Genomic DNA, 19,351 nt, shown 5'->3' on the forward strand with positions numbered 1-19,351 from the left:
TTGAAATACAAATTGGTGTAACCCATACTTTTGTAAGATACATTTTGAGGTTACATAGACTTTGATAAGATACATATTTTGGAGGAACTGAAGTGGGTCACATGACTCTAGGGTGATGTTCTTAGACGTCTCAGCTGAGGGTGGGGATAATACGTTAGGAGGATGGGGATTCTGTTTAGTAATTTTCATGGTTGTAAGGGGAGATGTCATGAGCTACTTTGTTCTCTCGTTACTTATTGCTTTTTGTTCTTGTTATTGTTAACTCTGCATTCAGACAGGGGTAGATTTTATAAATTTACATTCGTGCACCAGGCGCGAACAAAAGTACGCTGGATTTTATAAGATACGTGCATAGCCGTGCGTATCTTATAAAATCCGGGGTCGGCGCGCGCAAGGGGGTGCACATTTGTGCAACCTGCACGCGCTGAGCCCGGCGCGCGCTGCCTGTTCCCTCCCAAGCCACTCCGAAATTGGAGCGGCCTCAGAGGGAACTTTCCTTCCGCCTCCCCTCACCTTCCCCTCCCTTCCCCTACCTAACCCACCCCCCTGGCCCTATCTAAACCCCCCCCTACCTTTGTTGGCAGATTTACACCTGCGGAAAGCAGGTGTAAATCTGCACGAGCCAGCGGGCTGCTGGCCCGCCATCACCCGGCCCGGGGGCTGGTCCGGAGGCCTCGACCACGCCCCCGGGCCGGCATCACACCCCCGACACGCCTCCTGCCCCGCCCTGAAATTCATGCCCCCCGACACGCCCCCTTTGCAAAGCCCCGGGACTTACGCGCGTCCCGGGGCTTGCACGTGCCGCCGAGCCTACGCAAAATAGGCTCGGCGCGCACGGGGGGGGTTTGGGGTAGGCCTTCTTGGGGTATGCGCGTACCCCTTTGAAAATCTACCCCACAGAGTTTGTTAAGGAATGAGTTCTTGATGACATAGGATTCTGAAAGAATTTAGATTATAAATGTTTTTAAATAGCTCGGTTTTTACTCCATGTTTGAATGCTGGGATCAGGCGCATTGTCTCCGGTAGCGAGTGCCACAGTTTAGGGAGAACACGCGCTCTCTTATTTGTGTCAGGAGAGTGCTCTGGGTCGTAGGTACAGTTAAAGTCCTTTGTTTTGGGTCCTTGGGGTTCGTTGTGGAGTGTATGGTTGAAGTGTCACTTCTATTAGTCCTGAATGTTATAGAGGAAGAAACAGCCTTTTAGCAGTGTTTTGGACGTGTTTAGAGAGTGAAAGAGAGCTGTTAAAGATGACCCCAAGGTTACAGGCTGAGAGAAAAACTTTTGGGGAAAGACAAGAGGTTCCATCTTGGCCATGTTAAGAGTTGGGTGCTTATATTTTGGGTTTGTTTTGAAGTTAAGAATTCTTGGATTGGGTCTAATGAGAAAATGCCTTTAGCTTTGTCTTTGGCTTCTCAAATATAACAGAACAGTGGCACAGTAGGGATCGTTGATGCAACTAACAACTCATGCTCACTGGTTCCTTTCCTAACAGGGGTCAAGATCATGCTTTCCAGGCTTGTGAAATGTCTTTCTGGCACCTCCCAGTGTGTGTGTGTGTGTGTGTGTGTGTGTATATATATATATATAAACTCTGTAATAGGTTTGCAAGCCTGGCAGTCCTTGCTCTAGTCCATCCTAAAAATCTTCTTAGAATTGAAAAGGTAATCTTCACTGTAGACAAAGGAGTATGGCAGTAACTCCCCCTTCCCCATTAACAACCTCTGCTTCTCTCACCACTAAGAAGACTCCCAAGATCCAGAAGGCCTGTGAACTGCACCCTTCAGTTCCAGCTGTTTTCCTAGGATACGGGATGGAAGAGAAGAAGAAGCTTAAATGGATTCCTTAGTTTTATTCATCAGCTCATCCTACAAGACACCTCCCACACTCTCTTTACTACAGCATACTCCAGTGTCCATGAAAACCCAAAAGCAAATAGTAAGGAACTCTACTGAGACAACCTTACATGCATGAAATCCCAGCGGTTTTAGACAAAATTTAATACATCATGAGCTTATGTCCATAGAGCGTGCATGTTGGATTCTTCAAATTAATTTTACATCACTGGAAAGATACATCTAGTCCTTACATAGTACCCTGGATTTCAAAGCCTATAAATTCTGACTTTTCTCAAAAGGATTTCATATTTACAGAGAAAGCAAATAGGGAGGATATTACATGTGGTTCTTTGTGGCTACAGATGCTCGCATTAGACAGTGCATGATGTCTGTGACTGAATATTGATGATGACTGAATAATACATATTTCTTTTTCCTCTACTTCTTTTTCTATATTTATTCTTTTTATTCTATTATATCATGCATAAAATATTCAGGTGTAGTAATGTATGCTTATGTTTAATGCATGCCATATTTTATTGCATATAATCAATACATTTCTAAATGTGCACGGAAGAAAACCAGGCTTTTATGGAAATTCATTTTAAAACATTGATTTTGTTGACCCTGAATATCTTTTTATGTGTTCATTATATTTGTACTTGGTCAGTCCTCAGAGCACTAGAAATGTTGGCTAAATCATTTAAATGGTTTAAAGAGAATCTGCCTAACCTTTCTCTTGCTTACCGTTGAGCTGAAGGGTGATAGGGTGGCTGACCTTCATGTGTGTGGGAAAATCTCCCATGTTATAATGAGAGATGTCTGCTAAACATCTGCCCTTTCCTAGATACCCTCTGGAATAATGACTGTGTGTTACCAGGCACAAAAGTGGAATTAGAAGCCAGCACTTAACGAGCTTTCCTTTCCTTTCCTCTGGCAGTTCTCCCCAGTCACACCTGTGGAAACCCAGGGCGGCTGCAGAATGGGATCCAGCAAGGAACGACTTTCAGCATTGGGGACAAAGTGCGGTACAGCTGCAACCCGGGCTACCTTTTGGAGGGCCATGCCATTCTGACGTGCCTAGCCAGCTCAGAAACCAGTGCATCCTGGGACTTCCCCCTTCCCTCCTGTAGAGGTAAAAGAATTACTTGTGAGACGTCTTGTAGAAGATTAATGAACCGCATGGGCAGCTCAGCTAACAGGCTGTAATGCCGCAGGGCTCGTAAAAGCTGATATTTTAACAAGGAATTAAGTATAATAATACATATTTGTGACCTTTTTTAAAAAGCAATATCCAGGTACCATTCCAAGCAGTGTTCTTTGTAAGGAGCTGGCTGCGTCTAGTGATGAGGGGTGTCTGATGCTGGGAAAGGACTGGTGGGAGCTTCAGCTGGGGACTGAAGTGAGGTCTCCTACACATCACCACATTCAGAGTCCTGTTTTGAGGGACATTTTGAGATGTGTGTAGCTGAAAACAGAAACCTGGCATTGGAGCGGGTGGAGGTTTTGTTTACAATACACAGTGAAAAAACCTGGCCAAAATGAGGCAGGGTCCCTTCAGCCATCCCCTGGCAAGACGGGTTCCTTGGTAGTTGAAGGCGATGTGCTGCATGGTATAGAGTAATGTAGAATATTAAATGGAGTTAAAAGGAAGTGTCTGCTCTCATAGGGCATGATGGGTTCTCAGCATGTTATATCACATTATTCTACAGCAGTGCTGTCACAAGCGATCGGGAAAAATGAGCAATTAACCCGTGCTGCCGCTGTGAAAGTTCATGGTGAGATGGAACCCTGATGATCAGAGCATGCTTAAAAGGGAAAATTATGCACTGTGATTTATGAAAATGAATCTCCTAGACATTTATTTATCTATGGAGATGTTTTGCATAGTAAATAGTAACTGGTTTTAGTCTGAGCATCTTGCGCCTAAGGTGAATAAAAGCCTGGATGATCCAAGGAAACTTAATATTGAGTTTTGGTATTGTGTTATTGATCATTATATTTGTTTTATGCTTAGGTTTTCTGCATTAAACAAATTGCAACCAATAAATAAAATAAGCAAGAGGGATTCAAGTGTGTAATCCAGCTACAGAGTTCAGTGCACATGCAGAATGGAAGCCCAACAATATCTGTAACCCTGAAGGTTTGATGAAAGCAGACCTTGACCTCCAGACTTAGAAAGGTTCAAGCTCCCGATTGCCGTTGGCATCTTGCAGGATTGTGACAGACTTCCTTGGGGAAAGAGCAGTTAAAAATGCAAATAAGGAGGTAAATTCCCTGTTCCTCCTGTTTTGTGCTAGTGATGAAAATTGATACTGAACTGGGCCCAATAGATTGATGCAACCTACGAGAGGCAGCATCTGAACCTGCAAATGGCATGTGCTATAGCAAATGAAATCTGGATAGCTACGCATCTGGTGTCTGGGGAGCAAGGAGATTTTTTCGTTGTTGACTGTGGTGAGGTTAAAATTCAGCATTTGTTGATAATCGTATGGAGGACCCCAAGTCAGAGCAGTTGTATTAGACATCTCCTTCCAAGGTATTCATCAGTTTCAGCCTAATGCCTACAGAGGTCAGCCATGTTGGTTAGAGATTTCTTCCCCTTGGCCTGTGTGGTAAGCTGGAACCCATCAGAGACGAGTCCCAGATACAGGTCTGCACTGCTCTGCTAGATCCTGGCTTCTAGCCCTTCTTACAAAATCTGTTTCTCCAAGATGAAGTCTGCCTGTACATGTCTGATGGGGCTGTATAGATTTTATTCTAGAGGACAGTGTATATTGTGAGAGAGAATGGAAGTGTCCTCTTCCTGTTATTCCCTGTATTGAAATGAGGAGTATGTTTGTTTATTAAAGCTTAATATACCGCCTATATATAGATATCAGCGGTTTACATTCAAATACGGAGTCAGCAGTGAGTGCATTTTTCTGTCGGCGTAACCCTCCTCCTCGTTGGCATGGTACCACTCTCAGCCAGCTTGTTGCATGGTACCACTCTCAGCCAGCTCGTTGGCATGGTACCACTCTCAGCCAGCTTGTTGCATGGTACCACTCTCAGCCAGCTTGTTGCATGGTACCACTCTCAGCCAGCTCGTTGGCATGGTACCACTCTCAGCCAGCTCATTGGCATGGTACCACTCTCAGCCAGCTTGTTGCATGGTACCACTCTCAGCCAGCTCGTTGGCATGGTACCACTCTCAGCCAGCTCGTTGGCATGGTACCACTCTCAGCCAGCTTGTTGCATGGTACCACTCTCAGCCAGCTCATTGGCATGGTACCACTCTCAGCCAGCTCGTGGCATGGTACCACTCTCAGCCAGCTTGTTGCATGGTACCACTCTCAGCCAGCTCATTGGCATGGTACCACTCTCAGCCAGCTTGTTGCATGGTACCACTCTCAGCCAGCTCGTTGGCATGGTACCACTCTCAGCCAGCTCGTGGCATGGTACCACTCTCAGCCAGCTTGTTGCATGGTACCACTCTCAGCCAGCTCATTGGCATGGTACCACTCTCAGCCAGCTTGTTGGCATGGTACCACTCTCAGCCAGCTTGTTGCATGGTACCACTCTCAGCCAGCTCGTTGGCATGGTACCACTCTCAGCCAGCTCGTTGCATGGTACCACTCTCAGCCAGCTCGTGGCATGGTACCACTCTCAGCCAGCTTGTGGCATGGTACCACTCTCAGCCAGCTCGTGGCATGGTACCACTCTCAGCCAGCTTGTGGCATGGTACCACTCTCAGCCAGCTTGTTGCATGGTACCACTCTCAGCCAGCTCGTTGGCATGGTACCACTCTCAGCCAGCTTGTTGGCATGGTACCACTCTCAGCCAGCTCGTTGCATGGTACCACTCTCAGCCAGCTCGTTGGCATGGTACCACTCTCAGCCAGCTTGTTGCATGGTACCACTCTCAGCCAGCTTGTGGCATGGTACCACTCTCAGCCAGCTCGTTGCATGGTACCACTCTCAGCCAGCTCGTGGCATGGTACCACTCTCAGCCAGCTTGTGGCATGGTACCACTCTCAGCCAGCTCGTGGCATGGTACCACTCTCAGCCAGCTCGTGGCATGGTACCACTCTCAGCCAGCTTGTGGCATGGTACCACTCTCAGCCAGCTTGTTGCATGGTACCACTCTCAGCCAGCTCGTTGGCATGGTACCACTCTCAGCCAGCTTGTTGGCATGGTACCACTCTCAGCCAGCTCGTTGCATGGTACCACTCTCAGCCAGCTCGTTGGCATGGTACCACTCTCAGCCAGCTTGTTGCATGGTACCACTCTCAGCCAGCTTGTGGCATGGTACCACTCTCAGCCAGCTCGTTGCATGGTACCACTCTCAGCCAGCTCGTGGCATGGTACCACTCTCAGCCAGCTCGTTGGCATGGTACCACTCTCAGCCAGCTCGTGGCATGGTACCACTCTCAGCCAGCTCGTTGGCATGGTACCACTCTCAGCCAGCTTGTTGGCATGGTACCACTCTCAGCCAGCTCGTTGCATGGTACCACTCTCAGCCAGCTCGTTGGCATGGTACCACTCTCAGCCAGCTCGTTGGCATGGTACCACTCTCAGCCAGCTCGTGGCATGGTACCACTCTCAGCCAGCTCGTTGCATGGTACCACTCTCAGCCAGCTCGTGGCATGGTACCACTCTCAGCCAGCTTGTGGCATGGTACCACTCTCAGCCAGCTCGTGGCATGGTACCACTCTCAGCCAGCTTGTGGCATGGTACCACTCTCAGCCAGCTCGTGGCATGGTACCACTCTCAGCCAGCTTGTTGCATGGTACCACTTTAGCCAGCTTGTTGCAGTGATGCTATCAATCTCAGCTAGGGATGATAGAAATAGCGGCGCAGGTTTCCGCACTTGCGCACTTACTAGGAGTGACAAAATTACTGGTTTTTCTGAAGTCATTTGTATCAGCTTAGACAGTACATTAGTCTCACATCAAGAAATGGAAAACAATTCACCTGAACTTCTTTTTCTTTCTTTCAAAAGAAATGAGCACGAATTTGCAGCCTTAAATGGCTATTTCTCTTTGTTTCATGCTGTAGTTCATGTGGGGAAGAGCTTATGACTGCTATCTGTTGAGGCATTGCTACCTTTGAGCCCTCAATATTTGATACAATTACTTGTTACTGTTCTGCTCTAGGCACTCCTCCATCTTGCTTATTCAGCTGCTCCACGGTCTTCTGCCCTTCCTACTAATATAGTCGATGACAGAAAAAGACAAGCTGGCTCATGCAGTCTGCCCGGTTCTGTCCACACTACCAAGGATATATCCCAGACGCTAGCCACTGAGCACTGCTGCCTCTACGCTATCACGTCTTACCCAAGATAACAAAAAAAGGATTTGCTCCTCTCTTGAAATCCACCCTTCTGGCCAGCTGAGCATGCAAGATCCCATTTGCAGCCCCCGCTCCTTCCCAGGTGCCTCAGTCAGTAAAGCATCTGAAGGTCCCTTTTCAGTGGAACAGCTCCCTAGGGGAGTGGAGAAGAAGCCTAGGGAGCCAGGGAAGCCAGGGTTCAAATCCCACTGACGCTCCTGGTCGCTTCACCCTCTATTGCCTGATTTACTAAGAATCAGAAGTGGAGAAAAGCCTTAGCAAATAAGACGTTTATATTGTAAGCCCTCTGGGGACAGAAAGAAACCTACAGCACCTGAATGTAACTCGACTTGCACTTCCAGCGAAAAAGCTTGAGCTAAATCTAAGTCTAAACAAGGTGCCAGAATAATCCAACAGGCACCAGCACAGCATGGCTGATACCCGACTGCCGGGCCTTTCTGCTCTGGCCCAGTAAATAGGAGGAGCTTGAGGCCTAGCACTTCTACTTATCACTGCACGTGCAGCTCATCATTTCCTCTTACACTCTCTTCATTTTGTATTTTCTGCGGTCAAGGAACCTCTGGGCTTAGCCCATGCCTCCATGAAGTCCGTTATCGCTGTAGCATTTCACACCTCCACCAGATATTTCCTGATGTTACTCCTGAGTCTGTTTCCTCAGAGTCCCCTTTTTCCTAGAACTTCCTAGCCTTGGATAACATTTTCTTATTAAGCGTTATGAATACCTTTCAGGGATTGGACTTTCTCTTTCATAAGTCTTCTTGTCTTGCCTCTCTTCCAGGGTACACATAAGCCTCATCTCATATGGCTTTTGGTGTTGACCCTGCAGTATTTTTGCAGCCTCTCTGGAGGAACAGCCTCCTGAACCAGAAACAATAGTCCAGGTGAGGTCCCGCCAATGACCTGTACAATGGCATAATTGCTTCCCTTTGTTTTACGAGTTATAACTCTTCCTATGCACTCCAGCATCCGTTCAGCTCTGACCACCATCTTGTCGCACTGCTTGGCTGTCTTGAAGTCATCAGATAAAACCATGCCGAGGTCTCTTTTTCCTTCTCTGGGTGTCCTGCCCCCTCAGGTTTCTGCACCTCAAATGCATAACTGCATTTGTTAGTACCGGTAATGTTCAGCCAAACAAGGCAGCAACGCCACCATCTGCCTCACTTACCCTCCGACCGCCATGCTGGAAGCTCAGACCTTTGCGCTGCCGCGGGATTCCTAGGCACACGCACATGCCTCCGATTCTTAAAGGTGTCACAGCAGGAACCTTGCCCTATGCACTGTGGGTTGATGTCAGCCAGCCAGGATATTTAACCAACAGCGTCTTCCTGATCTTTCCTGATAACGTTCATGCTTCCTGCCTTGTTCCTGGTGCCATCCTTGTGAGTCCTGTTCCACTTTCTGCTGTCCTTGTATGCTCCTGGATTAGACCTGGACCTCACCTTGCCTTCCGCCTGCCTTGTCCTCAGATCAGACCTGGACTTCGTCTTCTCTTCTGCTTGTTTTGATCTCGAACTGGACCTCAACCTCGCTCTGCTTGGCCACTAATCCAGCCTCACTATCACCTTTGGATTAAGTGTGGAAAGTCGTGCTGCCCACCACAACCTGTGGTTGGTCGGGAAGAAGGCCTTCTCTCATGGTGCGTCAGTCAGTTAAGGCCTATCTTGTGCTTGTGCAAGAGCTCTCAACCTCATGCTGTGACAGTGCTGAAACGTCCTCCCAAGTAACCAACCACTCCCTGTGTTTTCTTAGTTGTCTCTAATACTGTATACTCCTTCAGGCATGTCCAGTCTCTTGCAAGATTTTATTGTTATTGGGTAAAAGGCAAACTTTTCTTCCATTCAAGGTCTGGAAAAGCAGAGGCCACAAATGTTGAAAAAGACCAGGTTTGATTTATCTTCGGAAAGCTTCTTCCTGACGCCTGCCATATGTACAGATTTAGTTTGCTTGCTGGATCTAAATATAAGAGCTTGGCTCACTGCTTTTATAGGCTGCTGGGTAAAATTTACTGTGCAAGCTAAAGAGGCAAGCACATTTCTGATGCATCATTTTAAATATATGCAAAATGCATCAGCTCATTAAATGTGCCCTTTGCTATAGAATGCAAACAGAATTTCCTATGCTGAAACATGATTTTAGACCATTCAGTGATAACTATATATAACCCTTTTTATACTTAGCAGTGTTAGTTTGTGTTACTGTGTAGGGAGAGAGAAGCTGTGATATATTACTTTAGTCTTATTTTATTAAAGTGTATAATACATAATCTTTCACCCTAGCTCCTCATTGTCACTCTCTATCATACGGCCTCTGTATAGATCCACCTGCAGTGCTGTGTGCAGTTCTGCTCACCCTATCTAAAAATAGATTCGGCAGAACTAGAACAAGTACAGAGAAGGGCATCAAAAATGATTAAAGGCATGGAACGGCTTCTTTAAGGGGTTAAGGGTCTTCGGCTCTTCCCCTTCTGCCCACCTCATCTTATCTAATAGGGCATGCCGACTGGATAGCAGTGAGTTAATGTTAGATGCATGGCGATAACATTTCTCTTCTCTAACACAGCACTGCAAAGCTGTTGTCACTTCCTAATAGATCATTTCCATTTATTATATATGCATAAATCAGCGTTAACCAACTGCATTATTTGGGCTCTCTCTCTTCCCTCTGCATCTCTACAGAATTTTCTGCTAATGAAATGTAGCCTTGCCAGAAGTAGGTAGACTTCCTTTGTACTCACCTGTCTAAATAATTTAAGGAGCTGAAAGAAATGGTAATACAGACTGCAAAGATATAAAATTCTCCGCTGTGCAGGGTGGAGGAAACTTTTTAGAAACATGGCTTTTGGCGTTGGTGAGTGCTCGACCTAGTCCTTTCTGTTGTGTTCAGTGGCCTTCTTTTCTGGTCCTGACTTTAAAAGATGTGATTAACCCCACCTTCCCAGTAGAGGTGAGTCCTCACTTGATATCCTTTCTGATAAGGCAGGACTGTGCTTTGTGACTGAAGGGCACGTACCTTGTCAGGTCCTCCTTCTGACCTTCCGCCCAGATCTCTTTGGTTGGGGAATAGCCAGGTCCTTGAGATGACGGTGATAAGATGTCTCCCCTTTAAGTTAGGGCAGGTGGTTTTCCTGTGCAGTGAGACTGCGAGGAGCCTTCCTCTGGATAAATGAAACCTATAGGGATTTCACCAGCAGAGGAGAGAGCTGTGCAGGCTGTGCCTTTACCTTGGAGGCTGATTGCACTCGGACATCAGCAAGGGTTCCCTTGCATTTCATTCTTAAAGCAGACGTGCTGACATCACTCTCATGCCCACAGTGACTGCACAGTGGAGGCTGGGGACGCCTTCTTCCTTATCTGCCACTTGGAATTCAGATGTTGGTGTGGGCTCGGCCCTCAGAAAGCCAGGAGTAAACTAAATTACAACAATAAAAACACTATCTATAAATTATAATACTAAAACTATTCTAATAAAAATATTTCAAAACAGTTGATGAAGAGCATCCAATAATCAAAAAATTAAAAAGTTTTAAAAATACCCCTAATAGCTATAAAATATTTTATAACAGCAGACACATGAAATACCTTCCAATAATTAAAGACAATAAAGGCTTTAAAATATTCTCCTGCTGTGCATAGCTAGGAACTTTTGGTTCCAGTTACCCTGAGATCGTTGTGGATTAGTCAGAGGTGGTAATGTGCAGAAACTTTCTTCTCTGTCTTTGATATAGAGACACTCTTTAACACACATGCTCATTCTTATACACACTCTCCTTTCTGCTCACTCACAAACAGTCCCTGACACTCAGACATGCTGACTCACACATACCTGCACACTGATACATACATGCTCTCTCTCTCTCATACTCATATACTGACCTATACTCTCTCTCACGCTCACACATATACTCTGACACTCACCTGCAGTCATGCTCACAGCTACACATACTCACTGACACACACATACCTGCACACTGATACATACATGCTCTCTCTCTCTTACTCATATACTGACTCATACTCTCTCTCACTCACACATATACTCTGACACTCACCTGCAGTCATGCTCACATAGATGCGCACAGTTGCACATACTCACTGACTCACACACATACCTGCACACTGATACATACATGCTCTCTCTCTCATACTCATATACTGACTCATACTCTCTCTCACGCTCACATGTATACTCTGACACTCACCTACAGTCATGCTCACAGTTGCACATACTCACTGACTCACACACATACCTGCACACTGATACATGCATGCTCTCTCTCTTACTCATATACTGACTCATACTCTCTCTCACGCTCACACGTATACTCTGACACTCACCTGCAGTCATGCTCACAGTTGCACATACTCACTGACTCACACACATACCTGCACACTGATACATACATGCTCTCTCTTACTCATATACTGACTCATACTCTCTCTCACGCTCACACGTATACTCTGACACTCACCTGCAGTCATGCTCACAGCTACACATACTCACTGACTCACACACATACCTGCACACTGATACATACATACTCTCTCTCTTACTCATATACTGACTCATACTCTCTCTCACGCTCACACGTATACTCTGACACTCACCTGCAGTCATGCTCACAGTTGCACATACTCACTGACTCACGCATTCTCACTTGCACTCACTGTTTCACATTCGCTTTCACTCTGTCAGACACACACGTTCATTACACATTCATTGACTTAGGTGCTTTCTCTCTCACGCTTCTCCCCTCTGAATGTTAGTGCGCACTAACAAAAATAGCAAAAAGTAACAAAAAATAACAAAAATAAATGTGTTTTTGTTAGCGCTGCTAACTCAAAAAATGATTTTTCGCTGAAACAAAAAACGAGGATCTCCAGGAAAATGAGATTTTCCCGCGGCCAGACGATCCCGAAAGTGGGAACGATCGGGCACCCGATTCACATCCCTATTCAGAGCTAACCAGCTAAATTTAGCCAGATAACCCCAGCCACACAAATGATAACCCTAAATCAGGTAGATTTAACTGGATGTTCACCCACACAATTAGCTAAGTGAGTGTGCCTGAATATCTATGTGAGGATAACCAGGTACATTTACTATTAAGAACATAAGAACATGCAATACTGGGTCAGACTGAGGGTCCATCAAGCCCAGCATCCTGTTTCCAACCGTGGTCAATCCAGGCTACAAGTATCTGGCAATTACCCAAACACTAAGAAGATCCCATGCTACTGATGCCAGTAATAGCAGTGGCCATTCCCTAAGTCAACTTTAATGATAGCAGTTAATGGCCTTCTCCAAGAACTTATCCAATTCTTTTTTACACCCAGCTACACTAACTGCACTAACCACATCCTCTGGCAACAAATTCCAGAGCTTAATTGTGCATTGAGTGAAAAATAATTTTCTCCGATTAGTTTTAAATGTGCTACTTGCTAACTTCATGGAATGCCCCCTAGTCTTTCTATTATCCGAAAGTGTAAATAACCGAGTCACATCTACTCGTTCAAGACCTCTCATGATCTTAAAGACCTCTATCATATCCCCCCTCAGCTGTCTCTTCTCCAAGCTGAACAGCCCTAACCTCTTTAGCCTTTCCTCATAAGGGAGCAGAGTTTTTGCCAGAGTGGATGCTCACTTCTGGACACCCCTTCCTCTTTTTCTTCCTTTTACTGGCTTTATTTAGGTTTTGCATGTTTCACTCAATGTTCATCAGTGGTTCAGGATAATGAAATAAGTGTGCTGTTTTGGCTCTGATTTGATTTTAACTACTCAAATCAACGGTGGCAGTACTAGTTATTTATTCGATTCAATTTATCTCTCACTATTTCAGTGATTGCTCACAGCAAGTTGCATTAAAATCAGAGAGAGAATATTTCAAACACATCAAAACCTACAGACCTGATGTCAAGACTGGGGGAGCGGCTGGATACGGAGATTTCCCTTGATGGGGGCAGTACGGGACGACAGGGCAGACGAGGTCTTCCGCCTGGCCAGCCATTTCATCCTTGGGTTGAGCCAGCAGGTTCTGGGGGCTGGAGGTGGAGGCAGGGGCTGGAACTGGAAGAAAGAAAAGAGCCAAGGGGGAACTAAGTAGGAATAATAAGAAGCAATACAGGGAAGAATGAGGTAGGGCAGGGTCAGAGCAAGGCGATGGAAGGCAGGAGAAGCAGGAACTCAGTCAGGCAATACAGGGCAGGGTCAGGGCAAGGCGATGGAAGGCAGGAGAAGCAGGAACTCAGTCAGGCAATACAGGGCAGGGTCAGAGCAAGGCAACGGAAGGCAGGAGAAGCAGGAACTCAGTCAGGCAATACAGGGCAGGGTCAGAGCAAGGCAACGGAAGGCAGGAGAAGCAGGAACTCAGTCAGGCAATACAGGGCAGGGTCAGAGCAAGGCAATGGAAGGCAGGAGAAGCAGGAACTCAGTCAGGCAATACAGGGCAGGGTCAGGGCAAGGCAACGGAAGGCAGGAGAAGCAGGAACTCAGTCAGGCAATACAGGGCAGGGTCAGAGCAAGGCAATGGAAGGCAGGAGAAGCAGGAACTCAGTCAGGCAATACAGGGCAGGGTCAGGGCAAGGCAACGGAAGGCAGGAGAAGCAGGAACTCAGTCAGGCAATACAGGGCAGGGTCAGAGCAAGGCAATGAAGGCAGGAGAAGCAGGAACTCAGTCAGGCAATACAGGGCAGGGTCAGGGCAAGGCAACGGAAGGCAGGAGAAGCAGGAACTCAGTCAGGCAATACAGGGCAGGGTCAGGGCAAGGCAACGGAAGGCAGGAGAAGCAGGAACTCAGTCAGGCAATACAGGGCAGGGTCAGGGCAAGGCAATGAAAGGCAGGAGAAGCAGGAACTCAGTCAGGCAATACAGGGCAGGGTCAGAGCAAGGCAACGGAAGGCAGGAGAAGCAGGAACTCGCTCAGGCAATACTGAGCAGGGTCAGAGCAAGGCAATGAAAGGCAGGAGAAGCAGGAACTCAGTCAGGCAATACAGGGCAGGGTCAGAGCAAGGCAATGGAAGGCAGGAGAAGCAGGAACTCAGTCAGGCAATACAGGGCAGGGTCAGAGCAAGGCAATGGAAGGCAGGAGAAGCAGGAACTCAGTCAGGCAATACTGAGCAGGGTCAGAGCAAGGCAATGGAAGGCAGGAGAAGCAGGAACTCAGTCAGGCAATACTGAGCAGGGTCAGAGCAAGGCAATGGAAGGCAGGAGAAGCAGGAACTCAGTCAGGCAATACTGAGCAGGGTCAGAGCAAGGCAATGGCAGGCAGGAGAAGCAGGAACTCAGTCAGGCAATACTGAGCAGGGTCAGAGCAAGGCAATGGAAGGCAGGAGAAGCAGGAACTCAGTCAGGCAATACAGGGCAGGGTCAGAGCAAGGCAATGGAAGGCAGGAGAAGCAGGAACTCAGTCAGGCAATACAGGGCAGGGTCAGAGCAAGGCAATGGCAGGCAGGAGAAGCAGGAACTCAGTCAATAGAGGGCAGGGTCAGAGCAAGGCAATGGCAGGCAGGAGAAGCAGGAACTCAGTCAGGCAATACAGGGCAGGGTCAGAGCAAGGCAATGGAAGGCAGGAGAAGCAGGAACTCAGTCAGGCAATACAGGGCAGGGTCAGAGCAAGGCAATGGCAGGCAGGAGAAGCAGGAACTCAGTCAATACAGGGCAGGGTCAGAGCAAGGCAATGGCAGGCAGGAGAAGCAGGAACTCAGTCAGGCAATATAGGGCAGGGTCAGGGCAAGGCAACGGAAGGCAGGAGAAGCAGGAACTCAGTCAGGCAATACTGAGCAGGGTCAGAGCAAGGCAATGGAAGGCAGGAGAAGCAGGAACTCGCTCAGGCAATACTGAGCAGGGTCAGGGCAAGGCAATGGAAGGCAGGAGAAGCAGGAACTCAGTCAGGCAATACAGGGCAGGGTCAGAGCAAGGCAATGGCAGGCAGGAGAAGCAGGAACTCAGTCAGGCAATACAGGGCAGGGTCAGAGCAAGGCAATGGCAGGCAGGAGAAGCAGGAACTCAGTCAGGCAATACAGGGCAGGGTCAGAGCAAGGCAATGGAAGGCAGGAGAAGCAGGAACTCAGTCAGGCAATACAGGGCAGGGTCAGAGCAAGGCAATGGAAGGCAGGAGAAGCAGGAACTCAGTCAGGCAATACAGGGCAGGGTCAGAGCAAGGCGATGGAAGGCAGGAGAAGCAGGAACTCGCTCAGGCAATACTGAGCAGGGTCAGAGCAAGGCAATGAAAGGCAGGAGAAGCAGGAACTCAGTCAGGCAATACTGAGCAGGGTCAGAGCAAGGCAATGAAAGGCAGGAGAAGCAGGAACTCAGTCAGGCAATACAGGGCAGGGTCAGAGCAAGGCAATGGCAGGCAGGAGAAGCAGGAACTCAGTCAGGCAATACAGGGCAGGGTTAGAGCAAGGCAATGGAAGGCAGGAGAAGCAGGAACTCAGTCAGGCAATACTGAGCAGGGTCAGAGCAAGGCAACGAAAGGCAGGAGAAGCAGGAACTCAGTCAGGCAATACAGGGCAGGGTCAGGGCAAGGCAACGAAAGGCAGGAGAAGCAGGAACTCAGTCAGGCAATACAGGGCAGGGTCAGAGCAAGGCAATGGAAGGCAGGAGAAGCAGGAACTCAGTCAGGCAATACAGGGCAGGGTCAGAGCAAGGCAATGGAAGGCAGGAGAAGCAGGAACTCGCTCAGGCAATACTGAGCAGGGTCAGAGCAAGGCAATGGCAGGCAGGAGAAGCAGGAACTCAGTCAGGCAATACAGGGCAGGGTCAGAGCAAGGCAATGGAAGGCAGGAGAAGCAGGAGAAGCAGGAACTCAGTCAGGCAATACAGGGCAGGGTCAGAGCAAGGCAATGGAAGGCAGGAGAAGCAGGAACTCAGTCAGGCAATACTGAGCAGGGTCAGAGCAAGGCAATGGAAGGCAGGAGAAGCAGGAACTCAGTCAGGCAATACTGAGCAGGGTCAGAGCAAGGCAATGGAAGGCAGGAGAAGCAGGAACTCAGTCAGGCAATACTGAGCAGGGTCAGAGCAAGGCAATGGCAGGCAGGAGAAGCAGGAACTCAGTCAGGCAATACAGGGCAGGGTCAGAGCAAGGCAACGGAAGGCAGGAGAAGCAGGAACTCAGTCAGGCAATACAGGGCAGGGTCAGAGCAAGGCAATGGCAGGCAGGAGAAGCAGGAACTCAGGCAATACTGAGCAGGGTCAGAGCAAGGCAATGGAAGGCAGGAGAAGCAGGAACTCAGTCAATACAGGGCAGGGTCAGAGCAAGGCAATGGCAGGCAGGAGAAGCAGGAACTCAGTCAGGCAATACTGAGCAGGGTCAGAGCAAGGCAATGGAAGGCAGGAGAAGCAGGAACTCAGTCAGGCAATACAGGGCAGGGTCAGGGCAAGGCTACCAGGCACGCACAAATGTACACCTGATTTTATAACATGCGCGCGCAGCCGTGCGCATGTTATAAAATCCAGGGTCAGCATGCACAAGGGGTGGACACTTGTGCACCTTGCGCGCGCCGAGCCCTAGGGGAGCCCCGATGGCCTCCGAGGAAACTTTCCTTCCGCCCTCCCCACCTTCCCCTCCCTTCCCCTATCTAACCCACCCCCCAGCCCTACCTAAATCCCCCCCCCCCTTTATTTCAGAAGTTACGCCTGCTGGCCGGCTGCCAGCACACCATCCCCCGGCACGGCCGCTGCGCCAGAGGACTCGGGACCGCCCCAGGACATACGCGCGTCCCGGGGCTTACGCGTGCGCCGAGCCTATGCAAAATAGGCTCGGCGCACGCAGGAGCAGGTTTTCGGGGTTACGCACATAACCCTTTGAAAATGTGCCCCAAAGTGAATTTCGGGAAAGTTCATGACATACTAAAAACAAAGCAATAGAACAAACATGACATTTTGTGTATTTCCTTCTTTCGTTTGTGTTTATTGTTCGGAAATAGTGTGTGCTACTTTTGAAACCCCAAAAAAAACCAAATAAATTGGGAAGAAACCTAAATGACAGAGAAATTTGCCCCCAAGCAACGGGACATGAAACCTTGTGGCCTGCACCGAGCTCGCTCAGCAGGAAAGGCTATTACAAGTAATGAAATACCTGTCAGTGATAAATATTGATCTTACATCTGCTCATTGTCTGCTGAATCTCTTCTTTTCGGAGGGCTTTCTTGTACACACAGGTTTCATGCTGAATCCTTTCTAACCTGCATAATCAGGGACGGGAAGAAGCGGCCCTCATGATGCTTGCAGTGTTTTCATGGAAAGTCGCGATTCAGCATGTTAGGAATTTATGAACTGACTTACCTAAGCTTTGGGGTGTAGGGGAGTTGCGTTCACAAACATGAAATTCCAGCAGAGACAAATCCCAGCGTGCCGGAGTCTTTTCACTTCGTCATGTTGTCATCCTGATAAAGGTGAGAGCACATGCTCAGTGAAATTAGTTGGAGTTTCAGAATGGCTCTTCCTCAGTGCACACTTAGCATTTCTTGTTTGCTGAAACTTTTGCCACTTGATCACTGTTAATTGTTTTATTGATTATCTGTGTTATTCTGTACGCTGCTTAGCTCAATTTTTAGTTATATGTGGTTTAAAAGTTTTAATAAATAAATTAAATTTTCTGGGGCTGTGGCTAAAATGTGCCCAGCTAATGTCAATGTGCAGTATTAGCCTCATACATTTAACTGGATAAGTTTGATGGGAATAATTGGTGTGCTAAAGTTATCTGCATAGCGTTACTGCTTACCAGTGAAGTGCTGCTGAGTATCTGCTCACTGAGTATCCACCTCAGCAGGTTTAATCATTTTCTACTTACCAGTGAAGTGCTGCTGAGTATCTGCTCACTGAATATCCACCTCAGCAGCTTTAATCATTTTCTACTTACCAGTGAAGTGCTGCTGAGTATCTGCTCTCTGAATATCCACCTCAGCAGCTTTAATCATTTTCTACTTACCAGTGAAGTGCTGCTAAGTATCTGCTCTCTGAATATCCACCTCAGCAGCATTAATCATTTTCTACATACCAGTGAAGTGCTGCTGAGTATCTGCTCACTGAATATCCACTTCAGTAGGTTTAATCATTTTCTACTTACCAGTGAAGTGCTGCTGAGTATCTGCTCACTGAATATCCACTTCAGTGGGTTTAATCATTTTCTACTTACCAGTGAAGTGCTGCTGAGTATCTGCTCACTGAATATCCACTTCAGTGGGTTTAATCATTTTCTACTTACCAGTGAAGTGCTGCTGAGTATCTGCTCACTGAATATCCACCTCAGCGGGTTTAATCATTTTCTACTTACCAGTGAAGTGCTGCTGAGTATCTGCTCTCTGAATATCCACCTCAGCAGCTTTAATCATTTTCTACTTACCAGTGAATTGCTGCTGAGTATCTGCTCACTGAATATCCACCTCAGCAGCATTAATCATTTTCTACTTACCAGTGAAGTGCTGCTGAGTATCTGCTCACTGAATATCCACTTCAGTAGGTTTAATCATTTTCTACTTACCAGTGAAGTGCTGCTGAGTATCTGCTCACTGAATATCCACTTCAGTGGGTTTAATCATTTTCTACTTACCAGTGAAGTGCTGCTGAGTATCTGCTCACTGAATATCCACCTCAGCGGGTTTAATCATTTTCTACATACCAGTGAAGTGCTGCTGAGTATCTCATTTTCTACTTACCAGTGAATTGCTGCTGAGTATCTGCTCACTGAATATCCACCTCAGCAGGTTTAATCATTTTCTACTTACCAGTGAAGTGCTGCTGAGTATCTGCTCACTGAATATCCACCTCAGCAGCTTTAATCATTTTCTACTTACCAGTGAGGTGCTGCTGAGTATCTGCTCACTGAATATCCACCTCAGCAGGTTTAATCATTTTCTACTTACCAGTGAGGTGCTGCTGAGTATCTGCTCACTGAATATCCACCTCAGCAGGTTTAATCATTTTCTACTTACCAGTGAGGTGCTGCTGAGTATCTGCTCACTGAATATCCACCTCAGCGGGTTTAATCATTTTCTACTTACCAGTGAAGTGCTGCTGAGTATCTGCTCACTGAGTATCCACCTCAGCGGGTTTAATCATTTTCTACTTACCAGTGAAGTGCTGCTGAGTATCTGCTCACTGAGTATCCACCTCAGCAGCTTTAATCATTTTCTACATACCAGTGAAGTGCTGCTGAGTATCTGCTCACTGAATATCCACCTCAGC

At 47.4% G+C, this 19,351-nt stretch overlaps 1 protein-coding gene across 5 annotated transcripts in view; it reads left to right on the forward strand.

Annotated features, from left to right (window-relative positions):
* The window catches only part of CSMD2 (CUB and Sushi multiple domains 2), a 653,904-nt gene that overhangs the window by 189,071 nt on the left and 445,482 nt on the right, over positions 1-19,351 (forward strand). For all 5 annotated transcript variants that reach the window (XM_029572110.1, XM_029572106.1, XM_029572107.1 and 2 more), the window contains exon 4: positions 2,776-2,970. In XM_029572110.1, the coding sequence (XP_029427970.1) occupies positions 2,776-2,970 (195 nt within the window). The remainder of the gene's footprint in view (positions 1-2,775; positions 2,971-19,351) is intronic.

This window comes from Rhinatrema bivittatum, chromosome 11, assembly GCF_901001135.1.
Source record: "Rhinatrema bivittatum chromosome 11, aRhiBiv1.1, whole genome shotgun sequence".
Classification (NCBI taxonomy): domain Eukaryota; kingdom Metazoa; phylum Chordata; class Amphibia; order Gymnophiona; family Rhinatrematidae; genus Rhinatrema; species Rhinatrema bivittatum.